This window comes from Bubalus kerabau, chromosome 9 (genome assembly GCF_029407905.1).
Source record: "Bubalus kerabau isolate K-KA32 ecotype Philippines breed swamp buffalo chromosome 9, PCC_UOA_SB_1v2, whole genome shotgun sequence".
NCBI lineage: Eukaryota > Metazoa > Chordata > Mammalia > Artiodactyla > Bovidae > Bubalus > Bubalus kerabau.
The window spans coordinates 37,861,394-37,883,854 of record NC_073632.1 but is presented as its reverse complement, the minus strand read 5'-3'; the positions used below and the strand labels follow the sequence as shown (position 1 = coordinate 37,883,854).

The following is a 22,461-nucleotide window of genomic DNA, read 5'->3' as shown; positions in this document are numbered from 1 at the left end:
ACTTAAAATGTTTTTTTGGAAAAAACCTGATCGTCATAGAGACTTAAATATGCTGTAATTAGCTTCTGAAATAATAATGAACCATAACTGATTTACCTGCAAGGGTAATTTAACCATGTGCCAATATCCTCAAAACAAAGTTATCATTTTCTGAATGATAAACTCTGTATTTAAACTATACAAAATAGTTGATTGTTAACTTAAACAATATTAAGCACATATTAGCTAGACAAAAACAAATTCTAGAAATGCACAGGGAGATATTTCCCTATAATATACCTGACAGTCATTTTAATGCCAAGCTGTTGCACAGATGAAAGATTTTCATTCTTCACATTTGCATCAGTAGCTAAAAACAATAGAACACTGGGTTATAAAAATGTATAAAAGTCTGCATAATAATCACATTTTAATTGAAAATTGATGAAAGCAATATTTTTACATATTTTAATGTGAATCTTCAAAACACACTGATCAATCCTGTTCTTGTAAGAGCTGTCGGTTACATTTTTCAAAAAAATTAACAGGAAACCTTTTACAAAACAGTTTTTTTCTCCTATAAAAAAGCATTTAAAATATATTAAATACAAAACAAATAATCATAATTTTCAAGCAATCTACTTTTACTTGGTTCTCCAAATACAAAAGTCATAACACAAAAATGGTCTAGAATATTGTATTTTCATCAAGCATTGCATATATAAGATTCTGAATTACAAATATAGGTAAGTATGGCTGTTTATATCTGAAATATTTAAATGGTCAGTGTCAGAAAGGAATAATTGGTATTATTCTACTTAAAATGCACAGCAGTTTACAAAGGTGGACTGAACAAGTTTATTCCTGCATGTAGATATCTTGATAGAGTACAAATTGTGGTCATCTTCCAAAAGTGAAAAAGGGGGTGTATGGTACAGAGGACTGACCACAGGACAAGCTGAAAGTTTGGACTGGTCTTTGACAACACCGGATGACCAAATAAAAACTCAAGAGTCAATAGCATCACGAGATAGCAAGGAGGGTCTAGCTGAAACTTTCAGTTTTGGGCTGACAAAACTGTAGTGTGTACACACATGGGTGTGTGCACACACACACACACACACACACTCACACTCTCACACATATAAATAAGGGAACTGCCAAGAATCACAAATTTACCTAGTGACAGATCTAGGTTTTCTGAATTCTGTATTGGCAGTTTTTTTTTTTCCTATTACACACTGGTATATCTCATATTAACAATACACCTACTTCACTCATGAATTTATTCCTTACTTTTAATAAATCTCTTCTTATAAAGTAGGTATGGAGCACCATGCTAGAATCTATAAGGGATAAAAGATAAATCATACATCATTTATTACAGATTTATTACAGAACTTTCCATGTGGTGTCAGAGATAAAATTTGTATATAGAAAATTCAGATAAAGATGTTTTAAAGTGAAAAGTGGAACAAAAATGATACAGGTGAAGAATTATGTGAATTCATAAGAGGAAGAGATTAGGTAGAAGTGGCATTCAAATTGAATTTTAAAATATGGGTAGACAAGAGGTAGAGAGATAGGTACGAATAAATTAAATATCACTGTTATTGAATATCTACTCTTTAAAGCAATAATAATTCATCTTTCTGCATTCCTGGTAAGGGTAACCTACTTCTAGTTTGCCAAGGACTTGCACGGATTTAGTACTTAAAGTCTCAAGCCCTTAGGAACCTCCCACTGTTGCTGCTAAGTCGCTTCAGTCGTGTCTGACTCTGTGCGAGCCCATAGATGGCAGCCCACCAGGCGCCCCCATCCCTGGGATTCTCCAGGCCAGAACACTGGAGTGGGTTGCCATTTCCTTCTCCAGTGCATGAAAGTGAAAAGTGAAAGTGAAGTCGCTCAGTCGTGTCCAACTCTTCGCGACCCCATGGACTGCAGCCTACCAGGCACCTCTGTCCATGGGATTTTCCAGGCAAGAGTACTGGAGTGGGGTGCCATTGCCTTCTCCAAGGAACCTCTCACAGTCCTGGGCAAACCAGACTGGTTGGTCAACTACCTAGTCTAGAGGGGTAATTTCTTAAACAAAAATAAATAACAATTTTAAAAAATAAGTGTCTGTTAATTTCTTGATAAGCTACATCTGACTTATACTTATTTTGATCAGAATACAGTCTTAGCAATATTGCTAAATTTCATAATGATAGCAATTAAGCTACAATTTATATAGCTAAGAATCCCTTGCTACTTATAACCATTATGGTGCTGGAAGATGAACCTCTGCATCTAGGGAAGAAGGATACCACTTCTGCACTTCTCCTAGCAAGAGGCTGAGCAAGGAAGACTACTCAATGTTTTCTACAGGTTTTTGAAACAAGAGTGAAGATCGTATTCACCGACAATGCTCTGCATTAATTACAGGGCTATGCCCCAAGCCAGGCTTCAGCAATATGTGAACCGTGAACTTCCAGATGTTCAGGCTGGTTTTAGAAAAAGCAGAAGAACCAGAGATCAAATTGCCAACATCTGCTGAATCATCAAAAAAGCAAGAGAGTTTCAGAAAAACATCTATTTCTGCTTTATTGACTATGCGAAAGTCTTTGACTGTGTGGATCATAATAAACTGTGGAAAATTCTGCAAGAGATGAGAATACCAGACCACCTGATCTGCCTCTTGAGAAATTTGTATGCAGGTCAGGAAGCAACAGTTAGAACTGGACATGGAAGAACAGACTGGTTCTAAATAGGAAAGGGAGTACGTCAAGGCTGTATATTGTCACCCTGCTTATTTAACTTATATGCAGAGTACATCATGAGAAGCGCTGGACTGGAAGAAGCACAAGCTGGAATCAAGACTGCCAGGAGAAATATCAATAACCTCAGATATGCAGATGACACCACCCTTATGGCAGAAACTGAAGAGGAACTAAAAAGCTTCTTGATAAAAGTGAAAGAGAGTGAAAAAGTTGGCTTAAAGCTCATCATTCAGAAAACGAAGATCATGGCATCTGGTCCCATCACTTCAAGGGAAATAGATGGGGAAACAGTGGAAACAGTGTCAGACTTTATTTTTTGGGCTCCAAAATCACTGCAGATGGTGAGTGCAGCCATGAAATTAAAAGACGCTTACTCCTTGGAAGAAAAGTTATGACCAACCTAGATAGCATATTGAAGCAGAGACATTACTTTGCCAACAAAGGTTCGTCTAGTCAAGGCTATGGTTTTTCCTGTGGTCATGTATGGATGTGAGATTTGGACTGTGAAGAAAGCTGAGCGCCGAAGAATTGATGCTTTTGAACTGTGGTGTTGGAGAAGACTCTTGAGAGTCCCTTGGACAAAAATAAATAACAATTTTTAAAAATAAGTGTCTGTTAATTTCTTGATAAGCTACATCTGACTTATACTTATTTTGATCACAATACAGTCTTAGTAATATTGCTAAATTTCATAATGATAGCAATTAAGCTACAGCTTATATAGCTAAGAATCCCTTGCTACTTATAACCGTCATGGTGTTGGTAGATGGACCTCTACAGCTTACTTCTATGCACTGAGTTGAAATCCACACTTAAAGAAGTAAAACAGAACTTTAGAGATAGTTTCAATTGGACAGTCATAGGTTGCTATACAAATTTTATTTTAAGGAAAGTACCGGTTAAATCTCCAAAAGGATTTTTAAAGGAGAATATATGAGTTATTAAGTATACCAAAACAAACATCACATATCCACTCAAAAAATTACTAGGATGATAAAGATTTAGGTGACTTCAGAGTGAATAAAATTCCACTGAATGTTTCCTTTAGTAGGATGTCAGTCAGAAAATGGTTTATGGGTATATATCTAAAAAGAAGTTTCAATTTTAATTTGTATTTGACATACAGTATGACAACCTGACAAGCAGAAATGGATCTTGGGCCACAAAAGTTGAGTGAAATAATCTTTTGTTACACTTAACTTGGACTAAATACGATTTATGAAGCAGAAATTAAAATCTTCAGAAATAAAATGGAGCAAAATGATTAACTGAAATTCAATGATAAAAATAGATGTATTCAGGGGACCCTGATACACCTCTGGCAACCAGTGCTTTACTGAAATGTGGATAATAGTGTGTGATACATAACAATAAGTGATACGCTGCTTAATAAACATCAAGAGGATGAATGAGGAGTTAAATGAATAAATAAACAAACATCCAATGAACAACAAAAACTGTGCTTTACATATCAAACAAGACGCAAGGTGGAGATGCAAATAGATAGAATTTAACACATTTTTTTCTGTATATTGAAATCACGAAACAAAAGGATAATATAACTTCCATTCCCCAGAGTCACTGCGAAGCATAATAAAGTTACTGAATAAAGGTCAATCAACCAATGACACCTATAACATCAGACTTGCCCTACTTACTCATCAATGCCTAATTCATTCTCAGCATTAACTATTTACAATAACCAATCATTTTAATTACAGATATAATAATCTCAGAACAAAATGAGTTGAAAAATTAACTTAATGTTGACTGAAATTACTCACTGTGGTAATACATACTGTTCTACTTTTAATATAGAAAGCTAGCACAGAGCAGGAGTAGAAGAAATTAAATCTATTTTGCTGGCACTTGGCTAATAGTGAGAAACTAAACAAATTTTCTGGAGAAGGAAATGGCAACCCACTGCAATATTCTTGCCTAGAGAATCCTGTGGACATAGGAGCCTGGTGGGCTGCTGTCCATAGGGTCGCACAGAGTTGGATACAAGTGAAGTGACTTAACATGCATGCATGCACTGGAGAAGGAAATGGCAACCCACTCCAGTATTCTTGCCTGGAGAATCCCAAGGACAGAGGAGCCTGGTGGGCTCCCGTCTATAGGGTCACACACGGTCGGATACGACTGAAGCAACTTAGCAGTAACAGCAGCAAATAAATTTTCAGAAGAGTAAAGCATATCTCCACTGGATGACAAATACAGTATTAGAAGAGCTGTTACAGTGTGACTGTTTACCGACTCTCCTGAAAGTCCTGTTATATCAATAGCAGAGCCAGAAAACTTTTACTTCTAAAGAAACCAACCAGTCCATTCCCTCCTGCCTTCTTCCTTACCCAAAATAAGCCTGAAGGTTCTGTACCTTCTTTTTAAATATGGGGTTGCTATCTATCCATTTTATTCAGTTTTTACTGCCATAAAATTTAATTCCTTATGACCAGTAAGCTAGTGTAAGTATCTAAGTCTCCTAACTTATGTGTGATCACTTCAGTCATGTCCGACTCTTTGCAACCCCATGGACTGTAGACGACCAGGCCCTGTCCATGGGGATTCTCCAGGCGAGATACTGGAGTGGATTGCCATGCCCTCGTCCAGGGGATCTTCCCCACCCAGGGACTGAACCCGTGTCTCCTGTGGCTCCTGCATTGCAGGCAGATTCTTTACTACTGAGCTACCAGGAAAGCCCGACTTATATAGTCAGCATTATTTGGAAAAAAGTATTATTCTTTTCCATGTCATTGATTACACAATTGCCCTTGCCTGCAAGACTCTTCCCCTTTCCTATTTCTTTCAGCTGTCGTAGCCCAGGAGGCAGTTCTATCATTGTTTTTTCCTTTAATCTTCCACTATGATATTAGTCAACACTGATCACTCTCCACTGAATACCTATGGCATTACCACACAATCCCTCATTTGACAAAATCTCAATTCAAAAAGCTATCTTAATCGTTCTAGCACATTGCCTGAAACAAAGTAGCCAGCTGAGAAATGGCAGTTTTCCATTTCTTTACTTTCTATTTACCATGTGCTGCAAATTAATTTAATTCATCATTTTAGATACATGCTCTATTTCCCCCCCTCCTTGTGGACAGGGTCATTCATATTATATACCTCCTTGCGACTATCTAGCATACTCACAAATATCCTCCATAAAAGTAAGACAGAAAAGAGCATATTTGCTGAATATCAAAAGAAAGTATAATGGACATTTAACTGTATATAATAAATGTAAAAATATTTTAATAATGGAAAGGTGAAACAATGCAAAGTTCCCTGATATTTTTCCAAAATTTTGTTTAACATAAAGAGAAAAAGGATAAAATTGAAATATTTACCACCCTGAAAGGATTGCTTAATTTATCATTTTAAAGAAGCAATTATAGAAGGAAAAATCTCCAACACGTTCTAGGAAAATGAGCTGACAAACAGTTAACGTCTGTTAGGACTCGGAGAGGCACCTGCGTGGAGTTACAAACCTCAAGTGTGCAGAACTTTTATCTGTTTGTTCTCTCCTCTTTCTTTAAGGGGATAAACAGCCAAACTAATTTGATTTTTCCAGATTTGCAAATTTTATAATGGATTGAAATCCTGAGGGAGCTAACAACAGATGGATGACTGTGTTATTCTAATTTCAGCTACCTTAGGGTTTAGCAAGCTGTCATTTTTAAAAAGCCAATCAATTTCTCATTTCAAGAAACATGAAAAAACACTAAATATATCTATCCAGCGTCTGCTTTGAAACATCTTTTATATCAAAACATGGTTTTTGTTTACTTAAAGTAAATAGAATAAAATTTTGTAATTGCAAACCATTGTTTCACTAGCCAAAAAATTAATGATAAAGGACTAGGATATCTAAAGCCATGAGAAGAAAACAATACTAGCAACAAACTTATCCCATATCATAATAATAAATAGTAATCAATCAACAGGAAGCCACTTTATTTTCTAAAACACTATTCATTCATTCATTCATTCATTCTCTAAAACACTATTGGATAGTTGTTTACCTGGAGCCTTTTAAGAATTTAAATTCACATTCAGGGTTTATCTGCCTAGATAATATGCTTCCCCAGTAGCTCGGTGGTAAAGAATCTGCCTGCAATGCAGGAGACACAGGTTCCATCCCTGGGTCAGGAAGATCCCCTGGAGCAGGAAATGGCAACCCATTCCAGTATTCTTGCCTGGGAAATCTCATGGACAGAGGAGCCTGGTGGGCTACAGTCCATGGGGTCACAGAGAGTCAGACATAACTTAGTGACTAAACAACAACTGCCTAGATAATACATTCAGTAAAGCCAACATCTGAGATCTCCTCATCATAATTCAGAAATATAACAGAGGGTAGTAAATGCACGCACACTGAGCAATCAGCCTTGTTGTATATTTAGATAACACACACAACATAATGTTAATTTTAGATTATCTACAGAACATATAACCCAATAGAACAATGTACCAAAGAGAGCTGTAGAATTTGAAGATTATATTACTGAAGATAGCCCCTCTGGCATTCAAATTTCCATGATTACCACTTCTTACTTATTTCCTCTCTTACAGACTTGATCATTAATCTCTGTATGTTTTTTTCCACATACTTTTTCAGGTTTGTTCATAAAGTTGTAATTTCTTCACAGATGCTTTTCTTCAAAATTTTCTTCATTAGCCCTAATTTCTTCCCTCTGAATCTCAGTTTCCCGATTTTTAAATGTGATGATTATACACCTGCTCTCAGAGAGTACAGCTGACCCTCGAACAATGCAAGGGTTAGGGAGCCAACCCCATGCAGCAGGTAAAAAATTCAAGTATAACTTTACAATTGGCCTTCCATATACTCAGCTCTACATCCATGGATTCAGCAAACCATGGATTTGGTGGTACTGTAGTAGGTATTTATTGGGGAAAAAAAAAATCTGCATGCTGAACCTCCACAGTTCAAAATCATGTTGTTCAAGGGTAGTTACAGGGTTGAATAATATAATGCACATCAGATGCCTCAGTGCATTATTCTACTCACAAGCAGGACTCAAGTTATCAATTCTCTTCATCTACCTTAATTTCTGTTTTATTCTACCTTGTGTTTTCCTCTCATTTCTTTGCTTTCATTTTCTTATGATCACTTTTATCCCTTTCCCAAATCTGCATTAGATGTCACTATGATTTAATTACATATATGTGTACTTGTAAATCCCAACAGATTTAGAATTGTTATACAGATGTACTGTGTGAACATAGATGTTATTTAATGGTATGAATAATTAATCTAACAAAATATCTCAAAAGCTATATTAAAGAGAAAGAGGCATTTGAAACTAATGAAATAATTTAAATTAGCCATACGTGTGTTCAGTTGTTTAGTCGTGTCCGACTTTTTGCTACTCCATGGACTGTAGCCCACCAGGCTTTTCTGTCCATGGGATTCTCCAGGCAAGAATACTGGAGTGGGTTGCCATTTCCTTCTCTAGGGGATCTCTCCAACTCAGGGAGCAAATCTGGGTCTCCTGCATTGCAGGTGGCTTCTTTACCAACTGAGCCACCAGGGAAGCACAATGTGATAAATATCAAATTGGTAGTTTAAGATGAATGCAATAGGAGCACAGAGGAGGGACTTATGATTGAGAGTAAGAGGGAAGGTGACATTCTAGCTGTGACTTTACAGTAGTTGGACATTATCACATGGATGTCATGAGGAAGAAAGAAGTTTATCCAGAATGAACACTAGGAGCACAACAGGTTCAATGATACAAATGCACAGGGTGTGTTTGGGCAGTGATGAATAACACAGTTAAAAAAATATAAGTAACCCAAACTGAGAATATATCTTTAAAATTTTCTTTCTTTCTATGGAGATTTGAAACATTATGTCTAACTTGAATAAATGCATATTTGAAGGATGGTTTCTTCAGCAAACAGAAAAGTCATGTTACTCTTATGAGAAAGAGGGGCAATATCCCCTGATGATCTATTACTGTGAATCTAGGCTACCTCTCTGCTTTCTTCACAGTGTCTTCACTTACTGGATATTCACCTTTGGGAAATTTCAGTTCTTCTCTCTACCTCATCCTTTACATAGTTACTAAATTAAGCATCCTAAAGTACAGATGAATCAAGTAAAGCTTCTGGTCCGAAATCTTAAACGTTTTCATTTTTAATAGGCAATAGAGTAAATCAAATGCATTGACACAGTATACAAAGCTCTTATCCTTCATTCCATTCTTTCCTTTATTTGTCAAACAATTACTGACATTGTTACTCTAGGTGCAGAGGACAAGACCAGTAAGACACAGAAACTACCCTATAGGAGTGTGCTGCCACATGAAGGATTAGACATTAAGTCAGAATATGAGAAAAACAGGACAAAGAGATGTACATTAGCTTTATACAGTAAGCTGAAGATTTAGTAATTGGTATTTTCAACACATATCTTCCCCCTAAATTCCAGATTCAAACAGCCAACATGTACAGAGTATGTCTACTTAAATGTGTAACAAGTATTCAAAATATAACATAAAAGCAAACTCCTAATCTCCTCTCTGAACCTTATTCTTCATGCATTCTTCTCTATCTCAGTGTTTGATAATCCACCCTTCCAGTGGCTCAGATCAATAACTTAGGTCTTTGACTCCCCTCTTTCTCACTCCATCTTCAGTCTGTTAGCCTATTCTGTTGGTCCTATTTTCAAAATATACCTAGAATACGTGTGTGTGTGTGTGTGTGTGTGTATGTGTTAGTCACTCAGTCGTGTCTGACTTTTTGCAACCCCATGGACTGTAGCCCACTAGGCTCCTCTGTCCATGGGATTCTCCAGGCAAGAATACTGGAGTGGGTTGACTTCTCCAAGGGATCTTCCTGATCCAGGGATTGAACCTGGGTCTCCTGCATTGCAGGTGTACGCTTTACTGTCTGAACTAGAATCCAAGTACTTTTGACCAGCTCCACTGACATCCTCATCCAAGCCATTGCCAATTTTCATCATTATCTTTTCAATAGCCTCCTAACTCATCTTCCTTGTTCTTCAGTCTTTTCCCAATACAGCAGCCACAGTAATATTTTAAAAATGTAAATCTGAGGATGTCACTCCTATGTTCAAGATTCTGCAATAACTTTAAAATCCCTCTATCAGGGATTTCCCCAGAAGTCCAGTGGTCAAGACCGTGCTTTCATTGCTGAAGGCACAGATTCAATGCCTGGTCAGGAACTAAGATCCCACAAGCCATGCAGAGTGCCCCCATCGGCCCCCCATCCACATATCATCCTCTCTAGCTTCAACACCAAAAATTCTCCCCCTTACTCTTTTTGAGCTATACCAGTCTCCTTCCTAGTCAATTGCTGGAATTTTCTTCCTCTGAAAACATTCATATATCTTGCTGCCAACTTCTGCTGATCCAAACACTATTTAACATTAAACTTTCCTTCCCTGCTGTGTATTTCTCACTTACCACCATACCACTTGACATACTGGATGTTTTACTTATCTACTGTCTATCTTCCAATAGAAAGGTAAACTCTATCAAGGCAAGATTTTTTTTCTCTCTTTTGTTCATTGATGTGTCCAAGTGCTTTGAGCAATTTTATTATATAGTGGAGGAAAATATCAATTTGCTGAATAAATGAATGTGTATCTGGAGAAGAGAAGGTGAGGCTGGCAATGCTGCTAATAGTTTAGTGTTTCTGAAAAACAAATGAGGCATGGAGAAAAGGGGATGATGCTAGAGAAGAAAGAAGAAGAGTAACCTAAGGCCTTGGGTGTCATGATAAGAATCTTAAACTGTACGCAGTGGTCAATGGTAAACTTCTAAAAGGTAGAGGAATGAACAGGCCAGATTTACACTTCATACGTCACTCTGAAAGCAACATAAAGAATACTTCTGAAAAAAAAAATGAGACTCCAATTAGAAAAATGAGGTAAAGACAATAACCTAGACAATAACCTGTTGCAATAACCTAGGCAAAAAGTAACGGTGGCTTAAACTAACATAAAGAAGAGGAGAGACAGAGGTAAGGGGTTAAGTTTGAAATATATTAAGAACACAGAATATGGTTTGCTGACTAGGCGGGAACCTGGTTTAGATGACAGATGATTGCACTGCCCACCAAAATAGTATAGACAGAGGAAGTCTCTCAATGAGGTAGGATAAAGTAACGCTCTTATTGGACATTTTGAGCCTGAGGGTTCTTTAGCACATTCAGGTGATGTTTACCTATCAAGCATCTGGAAATATGAGAATGAAGCTTATAGATATTTGAGTAGAAGAGATAAACTTAGAAGTCATCAATGTATGCAAAATAAAACAGTACAAACAGATGAGATAGTGGATAAAAACTGAAGAATGGAAGATACCGCCATAAGGAAAAATAAATTTCAATGGGTAGACAGAAAAAAAAAAAAAAAAAAAGAGTTAACAACCACAAAAAAGCTAGAAAGTAACAAGGAAACCCAGACATTTGCACAGAAGAGACCAGAAGATATCTGGAATGTATATAACACAAAGTGAGAGATTTTAAGGATGGAAAACCTTGTGTATATTTGCATCTAATTACACTTTTCTATGAGTTGACTCATTGGAAAAGACTCTGATGCTGGGAGGGATTGGGGGCAGGAGGAGAAGGGGACAACAGAGGATGAGATGGCTGGATGGCATCACCGACTCGATGGATGTGAGTCTGAGTGAACTCCGGGAGTTGGTGATGGACAGGGAGGCCTGGCGTGCTGCAATTCATGGGGTCGCAAAGAATCGGACACGACTGAGCTACTGAACTGAACTGAACTGATGAAACATTATCTATTTGCATACCAAGCACTTTCCAAAATGCAAAATGTTTAAATTGTACCTGTATATTCCACTGAAGGGAAGTAGTATTCAGATGGGCTTTCAGAAAGATGAAGTACAAATTTTTCAAGTAATTCTACTAAAGCTGTAATAAACAAGAGAATAATTAGGATATTAAAGGTCAAGAATCATACATGATACTATATCTCTAAATCACAGACCAGTAGGTAAAAGTCATTAGAACTTCTTCATAGTTATGCTCTTGAGGGGGGCCAATTCAAAACATATCGTTTTAATATTCACAACAATCTTTCCAATGTAAATTAAATTTTAAATAGCTTCACTGCAAACCTATTCAATGTGAAACTGGAGAAGAACCATCTGTTATCCTTAGATCCTCTAAGGATTACTTCAGAATTTTCTAAATGATTTCAATTCAGAAAAAAAATTATCACAAATTAGGCTATAATATCTTACCATCATTATTCACACATGCAGAAAAAACATCACATGAACTTCAAGACCAGAATCAATGCATAGCTCACATCCCTCTCAAAAGCACATTTTATATGTTTTATATACTTGACAACAGACGTTATCTGTTCAGGGTAAACAGATCAAAGGTAAGATAGGCAGGGGTTGGAAAGAGGGAGGGATGAACAGGCAGAGCAGAGAATTTCTAGGGCAGTGAAACTCTTTTGTAAGGCACTACACTGGTGGATACACGTCATCATTATGACATCTGTCAAAATTCATAGAATGTGAAACATCAAGAGTGAACCCTAATGCAAACTATGGACTCTTAATAATAATGACATGTCAATGTAGTCTCATCAGTTGTAACAAGTATACCACTCTGGTATGAGATGTTGTTAGTTGGGGAAGTTTCAAGGAGAGAATATGCGAGAACTTTCTGTATTTCCTGCTTGATTTTGCTGTGAATCTAAAACTGCTCTAAAAGTTTATTAATTCAAAGAAAAGTTGAGAAAAAGATGCCTGTCAATGTAACAGTACAGAAATATTTGCATATATTACCACCAAAGTGGATATAACCAAGTGAATTATAATTACTATGCAATTTAGAATTATTTTTGCTGGAAATAAATGTATCTGAAGAGTAACTGATATGCTTGTAATTAGGCAAGTAAGTTTTAGTCACTTTTAAAATTTGTGCCTGGTTATATTCAGGATGTTGACTGTGACACATATTAACTGAATGCAGCCTTTTTCACATCCAAGAGCGCTTTAAAGATATAATTCATGAGGAAAAGTTAGTGTTCAACATGCCAGAAATGTCAAGTCAAAGAGGGATAACATATGCTTTCCAACAACTACAGGTCTAACAAGCTACATCTCATGATACAGCTTAAACAACATCTCTAGATAAAAACAAATGTTTTTTATTTGTGGAACTCTATTCATATTGATTTCAAGTTGAAATATTTAAATATTTAAACGTATGAAATGCAATAGTTAAGGATCAGAAAGAACACTAGTATTGTAGATTATTTATAGATTGGTTCTATCTTCACACACATAAGCACAAATACTCCCACTTTTGGAGAAATCTTTCAAGTGGTTTCTTTTCTATGAATCTGTAAGTAAATAATAGCCCTTCAGTGAGAGCTTTCAACTTCTATGTTTGTTTACAAGTTACAAAATGCTGTCTCTTGAGATTATAATTTTTCAGAATTTTTTTTTCAGAATTTTTTTCAATTTTTCAGAAATCAGGTGAAGAAAAGAAGTGTGTGACTGCTAGCATGAGGAAAGCAATGAACAGGATCAGGTTCAGCCATTAGACAGACAGTTAGAAATATGTCAGAAGACAAAACACACATCTGTGAAGGTGCTAAAACACTAAAACATTTGAAACTTGAGTCACCAGACTAACTTCAGACTTTACAACGCATACTACTTTCCAGCAAGTAGTGATCCTGAAATATGAAAGTATGCTATTAGATCATAATATATTAGAGGATAATAAAGTAATTTATGCATCCTATATAAAGGTGACATCACTGAATCAACTAGAGAAAGTTCATAATTTCTATCGATTCCAATATATTTGCTTTGCCCAGCAACCCAAACAGCACTATGTATTTCCAAATATTTTGAGAGATAAACTACAGTCATGGAACAATGTTAAAAACTAATTCACATGTGGTAGTTGAACCCACAGTTACAATTTATTTGTACCATCTCTCTAACAACGATGACAACAAAACTGCATAATGACTAACGTGGCTGTCTCAGTACAACTCACTACCTGTCAGTTCACTAAAAACTCCATCATCTGCGACTCCAGGAAATTAATTCACATAAAACATTTCTTAACTTTAAGAGTAAATTAACTCCAGGATATTGCTACCTAGAAAGTAAACTGTTGAATATTGTTTTAGGTGGATTTTTATTTTGAATGGAAGACTTAGAATCTCTATAAAGGATTTTAAATTAGAAACCGTCTCCTTTTAATTATACTCAGTCCCTAGGGTTGGACTATGACATCAGTAGACTATAAAACCAAAGTTTATGATATTTATATGATAAAAGAGGACCTGGGTTTTACTGCTGAGGAAAAACCAAAGGCAGATTGTTCAGGGATAAGTGTTTTTTCCCTGGGCATTGCCATCACAACAGCAGCCAGTTCCAAAAAAGTCAGTGTTTGTAAATATGCATGGTTTCTCCAGGATTCACTCTTTAATTCTTTTATCTTTTATCACTGCTGGCACATCCTCAGATCACAAGGAACTCACACTATGTGCTCAGTTTTTTCCTGATCGTTATCCTGCATACAAGCACTAGATGTCTGTTCCTTGAACACTTGCTTATTCAGAATATACCACACCTTTCATGTGTGGAACAGACACATGAATGGAGGGAAAGTAGAGTTTGTGGCCTCCTTACCACTGGGTGATGGTGAAAGTCCTGACTCTCTACTTAGGTCTCCCTGACACCACCCTATCAGGGAGAGGCAGGGTGTCTCATCACTGTCAGGTGAGAACAGAAGTCCAGACTGCAGCCCAAGCTTGTTTGAAAGACTTCTACAGTGGTGTTTGGCTGGATTAAAGTGCTCACTTTCTACAAGTTTTGTCTTGGTAGACTGCCATTATCCTGGTCCTTTGGTTAGAGGGAGCAGGCTCTTATTGCCCAGACCTCATTTTTTCCCTTGCATCCATTGATATTCTTCATCACTCAGCCTAGGATATATGAGGCAAAAACAAAACCCAAGAAATGTCATCTTTGTTCCTTAGATCCCAAGGTTCCTAGTCAGTTTGTCTTTTCAATCAAGGGTCACATATAAAACATAAGATCATGTCCACAAATCTCAGATGTACATAGTAGGAGAGAAAAGGGAAAGATCATCTACTCCATCTCTCAACAGTAGATATCATCTCTTGTCTTTTTCATTATGAATATTTAGACCCCTTACAGACTAGATATAAGTTCTGCCATATAAATTAGATGACCACACACAATTTTTTAAAAATCCTCAGCTTATTTCAAATCATTCTTTATTCTTATATTATTCACCATTAATACTGAATCTTAGAGAATTATCTAATGTATCAAGTACAGCTGGTTTATAGCCATAAGTAGAAATAAGACAGGTCAATTTGAAGTCCATGTAAGTAAGTAAGTAAGTGAAGTCACTCAGTCGTGTTTAATTCTTTACAACCCCATGTACTGTAGCCTATGAGGCTCCTCCGTCCATGGAATTTTCCAGACAAGAGTACTAGAGTGGGTTGCCATTTCCTTCTCCAGAGGATCTTCCAAACCCAGGGATTGAACCCAGGTCTCCCGCATTGCAGGCAGACATTTTACCATCTGAGCCACCAGGGAAGCCCTAAAGTCCATAGGTACATAGCAATTATGAGTATTCTTTGATTATACCAGTACAGCTGAAGTTCAGGATTCAGAAGGTGGTAGATTAGAAATTGTACTCAATTCCTCTTCCCTTTGATTAATTATGCCAAGAAGAGGGTCTAAGAAAAAAAGGAGCTTTGGTAACAGATTCACATGATGGGTAGATACCACTAGAAGCATACCACTAAGGCTAGCCCAATAACGATATATGATGGTACTCACAGCGTAAAGTGAGAGGAAAAAAAACAGAATTGATGCTTTTGTCCCTTTAGGGGCCATTAGTGATCCTCCTTTCAGGTCTCATATAACTTCTTATGTTTTCTTTGGTGCCTTAATATCTCTCTTTCTGCTTAGAGCAGTCTGTACTTAACCTGTATGTTTCTCATTTTTTTAAGCTGATTTACTAGCACTTTGATATTATCAGATAACCTAAATTATTAAAGATTTGTGTCTCCTTAATGTATATTTGAAATCATAACTGGCTGGGATAAAAGAAAGTGTTATAGGAATCAGATCCAGAGATAAATGAGCAGACTTTAAAATTACTTTGTGTAAGTACATTTATTGACAAGGAAAATTCTATACAATATGGTATTGAGTGAACTGACAAAAGAAAATAGCATGCTAGGTATTAACTCTTTGGGGCTAAGAATAATTTAGTGATAATCTTATTCTGCAAAGATTATAAGGCAAATTTCAGTCTCTTCATTTTGTTTATAATTTCTAATCTTTCTAAAATGATCATATATTTCACACAATAATTTAGTTGCCAAAAGGTTAATACTAGAATCAAAGTAATAACAGAGGAAATGGATGAGAAAGAACAGATTTTAAAAATTTAAGAATAAACTCTATAAGACATGGTAAACAAATACATGAAAGTCAGAAGATGAAAGAAAGAGATAAGTCAAGAAGAACTAGGTTGTTCCCTTCAATTACTGCACTACATACAGGCTAGTGACTACAGGCAGAAAAAATGCAAGAAGAAGAACATATTTTAACACTTTCCATGGCATCTCGTACAGATAAAATCTAAGTGGCAGGAAAAAATGAGAATACTAGATTAAATGCTTAGAGGAAAATTTTTTAAAAAGTATTTCACTTCAGTTCAGATCAGTTGCTCAGTCATGTCCAACTCTTTGCGACACCATGAATTGCAGCACGCCAGGCCTCCCTGTCCATCACCAACTCCCGGAGTTCACTCAGACTCATGTCCATCGAGTTGGTGATGCCATCCAGCCATCTCATTCTCTGTAGTCCCCTTCTCCTCCCACCCCCAATCCCTCCAAGTATCAGAGTCTTTTCCAATGAGTCAACTCTTCGCATGAGGTGGCCAAAGTACTGGAGTTTCAGCTTCAGCATCAGTCCTTCCAATGAACACCCAGGGCTGATCTACTTTAGAATGGACTGGTTGGATCTTCTTGCAGTCCAAGGGACTCCCAAGAGTCTTCTCCAACACCACAGTTCAAAAGCATCAATTCTTTGGTGCTCAGCTTTCTTCACAGTCCAACTCTCACATCCATACATGACTACTGGAAAAACCATAGCCTTGACTAGACGGACCTTTGTTGACAAAGTAATGTCTCTGCTTTTGAATATGCCATCTAGGTTGGTCATAACTTTCCTTCCAAGGAGTAAGCGTCTTTTAATTTCATGGCTGCAGTCACCATCTGCGGTGATTTTGGAGCCCCAAAAAATAAAGTCTGACACTAGTTCCACTGTTTCCCCATCTATTTTCCATGAACTGATGGGACCAGATGCCATGATCTTAGTTTTCTGAACGTTGAGCTTTAAGTCAACTTTTTGACTCTACTCTTTCACTTTCATCAAGAGGCTTTTTAGGTCCTCTTCACTTTCTGCCATCAGGGTGCTGTCATCTGCATATCTGAGGTGATTGATATTTCTCCCGGCAATCTTGATTCCAGCTTATACTTCTTCTAGCCCAGTGTTTCTCATGATGTATTATGCATAGAAGTTAAATAAGCAGGGTGACAATATACAGCCTTGACGTACTCCTTTTCCTATTTGGAACCAGTCTGTTGTTCCATGTCCAGTTCTAACTGTTGCTTCCTGACCCGCATACAGGTTTCTCAAAAGGCAATCATGTGGTCTGGTATTCCCATCTCTTTCAGAATTTTCCATAGTTTATTGTGATCCACACAGTCAAAGGCTTTGGCATAGTCAATAAAACAAAAATAGGTGTTTTTCTGGAACTCTCTTGCTTTTTCGATGATCCAGCAGATGTTGGCAATTTGATCTCTGGTTCCTCTGCCTTTTCTAAAACTAGCTTGAACATCTGGAAGTTCACGGTTCACGTATTGCTGAAGCCTGGCTTGGAGAATTTTGAGCATCACTTTACTAGCATGTGCTGCTGCTAAGTCACAACACCACTGACGGCAGCCCACCAGGCTCCGCTGTCCCTGGGATTCTCCAGGCAAGAACACTGGAGTGGGTTGCCATTTCCTTCTCCAATGCATAAAAGTGAAAAATGAAAGTGAAGTTGCTCACTAAGTGTCGGACTCTTCATGACCCCATGGACTGCAGCCTAACAGGCTCCGCCATCCATGGGATTTTCCAGGCAAGAGTACTGGAGTGGGTTGCCATTGCCTTCTCTGTACTAGCGTGTGAGATGAGTGCAATTTTGTGTAGTTTGAGCATTCTTTGGCATTGCCTTTCTTTGGGATTGGAATGTAAACTGACCTTTTCCAGTCCTGTGGCCACTGCTGAGTTTTCCAAATTTGCTGGCATACTGAGTGCAGCACTTTCACAGCATCATCTTTCAGGAATTTGAAATAGCTCAAGTGGAATTTCATCACCTCCACTAGCTTTGTTCGTAGTGATGCTTTCTAAGGCCCTCTTGACTTCACATTCAAGGATGTCTGTCTCTAGGTCAGTGATCATACCATCGTGATTATCTTTGTTGTACAAGATCTTTGTACAGTTCTTCTGTGTATTCTTGCCACCTCTTCTTAATATCTTCTGATTCTGTTAGGTCCATACCATTTCTGTCCTTTATCGAGCCCATCTTTGCATGAAATGTTCCCTTGGTATCTCTAATTTTCTTGAAGTGATCTCTAGTCTTTCCTGTTCTGTTGTTTTCCTCTATGTCTTTGCATTGATCGCTGAGGAAGGCTTTCTTATCTCTCCGTGCTATTCTTTGGAACTCTGCATTCAGATGCTTATATCTTTCCTTTTCTCCTTTGCTTTTCTCTTCTCTACTTTTTGCAGCTATTTGTAAGGCCAATGTAGCCAGAAGTAAATTTGAAACAACAAAAATACACCCTTCCCCTTTTTTAAGAGGACTCTTGATTCATGTCACCTTATTACCCTAAGTGATTATGTGGCAGATCTAAGGTACAGTTCAGTTGAGTTCAGTCGCTCAGTCATGTCCAACTCTTTGCAACCCCATGGACTGCGGCATGCCAGGCCTCCCTGTCTATCACCAATTCCCACAGTTTACTCAAATTCATGTCCATTGAGTTGGTGATGCCATCCAACCATCTCATCCTCTTCTCTTTCGTCCCTTTCTCCTCCTGCCTTCAGTCTTTCCCAGCATCAGGGTCTTTCCCAATGAGTCAGTTCTTTGCATCAGGAGGCCAAAGTATTGGAGTTTCAGCTTCAGCATCAGTCCTTCCAATGAATATTCAGGGATGATTTCCTTTAAGATGGACCGGTTGGATCTCCTTACAGTCCAAGGGACTCTCAAGAGTCTTCTCCAACACCATGGTTCAAAAGGGTCAATTCTTCAGCACTCAGCTTTCTTTATAGTCCAACTCTCACATCCATACATGACTACTGGAAAAACCATAGCTTTGCCTAGATGGATCTTTGTTGGCAAAGTAATGTCTCTACTTTTTAATATACTGTGTAGGTTGGTCATAGCTTTTCTTCCAAGGAGCAAGCGTCTTTTAATTTCATGGCTGCAGTCACCATCTGCAGTGTTTTGGAACCCCCAGAAATAAAGTTGGTCAATATACAATATTAATATTGTAATTAACAGTATAGTATAGTCAGGTGAAAGCTGGTGAAATCAAGCAAACTATTATCTAGGCAAGGTAGATTTAGCTTAACAAGACCTCTGAGACAGTATTAAAAAAAAAATTGCACAGTTTCTCAAATTTTAATTTCTGTTCTCTAGGATCACAAATTTCCCAGAAGCCAATGGACTTCTGGAATTAATATACAATATACAGCCTTGACGTACTCCTTTTCCTATTTGGAACCAGTCTGTTGTTCCATGTCCAGTTCTAACTGTTGCTTCCTGACCTGCATACAGGTTTCTCAAGAGGCAGGTCAGGTGGTCTGGTATTCCCATCTCTTTCAGAATTTTCCACACTTATTGTGATCCACACAGTGAAAGGCTTTGGCATAGTCAATAAAGCAGAAATAGATGTTTTTCTGGAACTCTCTTGCTTTTGTGATGATCCAGAGGATGTTGGCAATTTGATCTCTTGTTCCTCTGCCTTTTCTAAAACCAGCTTGAACATCTGGAAGTTCATGGGTCATGTATTGCTGAAGCCTGGCTTGGAGAATTTTGAGCATTACTTTACTAGCGTGTGAGATGAGTGCAATTATTCTCCAAAATTTTAGTGTAAAATGAGCAGTTCAACTATTTTAGACCCTCCCAAAGACCTTAAAAATGGCTATTATATATATATGTTTATCTCTGGTTGCATTACAGAAAATACTTAAAATAGATTTTACAAATGCCAAAAGGTACAGAACAAAATGAGAAAACAGTAGCTTTAGTTCCTGTGTTTAAATAATATACCAGGCTGCTGTTTTCTCATTTTGTTCTGTACCTTTTGGCATTTGCAAAACCTATTTTAAGTATTTTCTGTTATGCAACCAGTGATAAACATATATATATATATATATTTCTAGTAGCCATTTTTAAGGTATTTGGGAGGGTCTAAAACAGTTGAACTGCTCATTTTACACTAAAATTTTGGAGAATAATGTTTGATTTTCTTGCCCTAAAAATATAATTTCTCCAACAAAATATAAACTTATTTTTATTTCCAATTTTTAATTTTATAGCATCTAATACAAACATAAGAACCATAAAGCATGACTGATAAATAGGACAATTATTTTTAAATTACAGCTTTCAAGAAATCTAGCTTATATTGACATTAAAACTTATTTGTTGGAGTATCTTTATTCAAGATAATGTTAATTAAAACAAGGTGAGTTTACAAAACCAAGTACACATATAAAATCTGAATATAAAACAATTTGCTTACTGGTCTAGAAAACATAGCTATCCCCTCACCCCATGTCCCCCCACCCCACACCATCCACCAAATTTCCTTATGAGTCACTAAATTTATTTGGATAGATGAGGCAGAGTTTCAAAATATGTCAAAACATTCAATAAAGTTCCAAAACAGTATAGTATAGTCAGGTGAAAGCTGGTGAAATCAAGCAAATTATTATCTAGGCAAGGTAGATTTAGCTTAACAAGACCTCTGAGACAGTATTAAAAAAAAAATTGTACAGTTTCTCAAATTTTAATTTCTGTTCTCTAGGATCACAAATTTCCCAGAAGCCAATGGACTTCTGGAATTAATGTTATGTATTCTAGATATGCCAGTATTAGTCTTCAGGAAACCACAGTTTCTGTTAATAAACTTTTCAAGCCAAAAAAACCCCACAAAAATTAAAAAAATACTCACCACCTCCACTGATTATATCGGGTTTGGCCTTCATTATTTTGCAGAATTGTCTTCGGCAGTTTTCTATCCATGCAGTTTGTTTATCAGACATTTTGAAGCACAATAAAAGTTTGCCAAGATCATTGTCTAATAAGAAAAATGTCTTGTTATATTATTTTAACAAAACATGTTAGATACACTGAAAAACAAGTATTAATGTTAATAATGTAAACAGTTATAAGTTCCATAAAAAGTATTTTATATGGGTTTCAAAAGGAAACAGACATTTTTCTATAATTATATCTTACACCATCAAACTACTATCACCATGTTTATCAAAAACTCATAAAATGGACTGATTTATAACCATTACTCTTTCTTACACAAATATTATTCATTACTCAGTATTTGATTTAATACACAGTGCAAACCTTGAAAGATTTCACTACAGAGACTGATATAAACATTATACTAATTCTTCATGTACATTCAAGTGCAGTTTTATTCATTTCTTTAAAGCAAAAAGAAAGCATAAATGTAGAAAATCTCTAATCAGTTATTTATTTCCTCTTTTTGGTAAAAGAAAAAAAAACTATGCTGAAAATGAATCATGCTGAAAAAGCATGCATGCACGTGCTCAGTCCAACTCTTTGCAACCCTTTGGACTGCAGCCCACCAGGCTCCTCTGTCCATGGGATCCTCCAAGCAAGAATACTGGAACAAGTTGCCACTGCCTCCTCCAGGGGATTTTCCTGACCCAGGGATGGAACCAATGTCTCCTATGTCTCTTGCACTGGCAGGTGGATTCTTTTACCACTGAGTTACCTGGTAAGTCTCAGTAAAAGAGCACCTATTGCTAAAATATAACTTTTCTTCTTTCTTAGTAATTTTATGAATATGGCAATATTAATTTTATCTTTTCCTTTTATTCTCATGAGATTTTTTTCCATCTTCCATTTTAATTGTATTCCCATCAGATTTTGCATTAGAAAACTTCTATAAATATACTGAAGATTTAGGTGTCATTTAAAAAGGATATACAAGTATGTATACATATAAGCATATATACTATTTACTCACACATATATGTAAAAATTCAAAGGGGAGGGGAAAAAAAATTTCTTTGTAGAAGAGCAGAGGGTGGGGGGATAGACAGTCACATGAACTCATACACTTTACCACTTTCCTTGAAGGAGATTTTGAGGAAAGAGGAACAAGAACATTTTCCACATATAAAGTCAAAGGCCTGATTGCTTCTGCCCAAAGACATGGTTTGGAACACTACAAAATATAGCCACCTAAGGGGCTAATGGAAAATCCCATGGATGGAGGAGCCTGGTAGGCTGCAGTCCATGGGATCGCTAGAATTGGACACGACTGAGCAACTTCACTTTGACTTTTCACTTTCATGCATTG

General features: G+C 36.9%; 1 protein-coding gene across 3 annotated transcripts in view; it reads right to left on the bottom strand.

The window, feature by feature from the left end:
- Positions 1–22,461, bottom strand: part of TBC1D32 (TBC1 domain family member 32) — a 208,130-nt gene that overhangs the window by 35,948 nt on the left and 149,721 nt on the right. For all 3 annotated transcript variants that reach the window (XM_055535047.1, XM_055535046.1, XM_055535044.1), the window contains exons 27-29: positions 21,067–21,192; positions 11,586–11,669; positions 280–349 (exon numbers count right to left, since the gene is read on the bottom strand). In XM_055535047.1, coding sequence (XP_055391022.1) covers positions 280–349; positions 11,586–11,669; positions 21,067–21,192 — 280 coding nt within the window. The remainder of the gene's footprint in view (positions 1–279; positions 350–11,585; positions 11,670–21,066; positions 21,193–22,461) is intronic.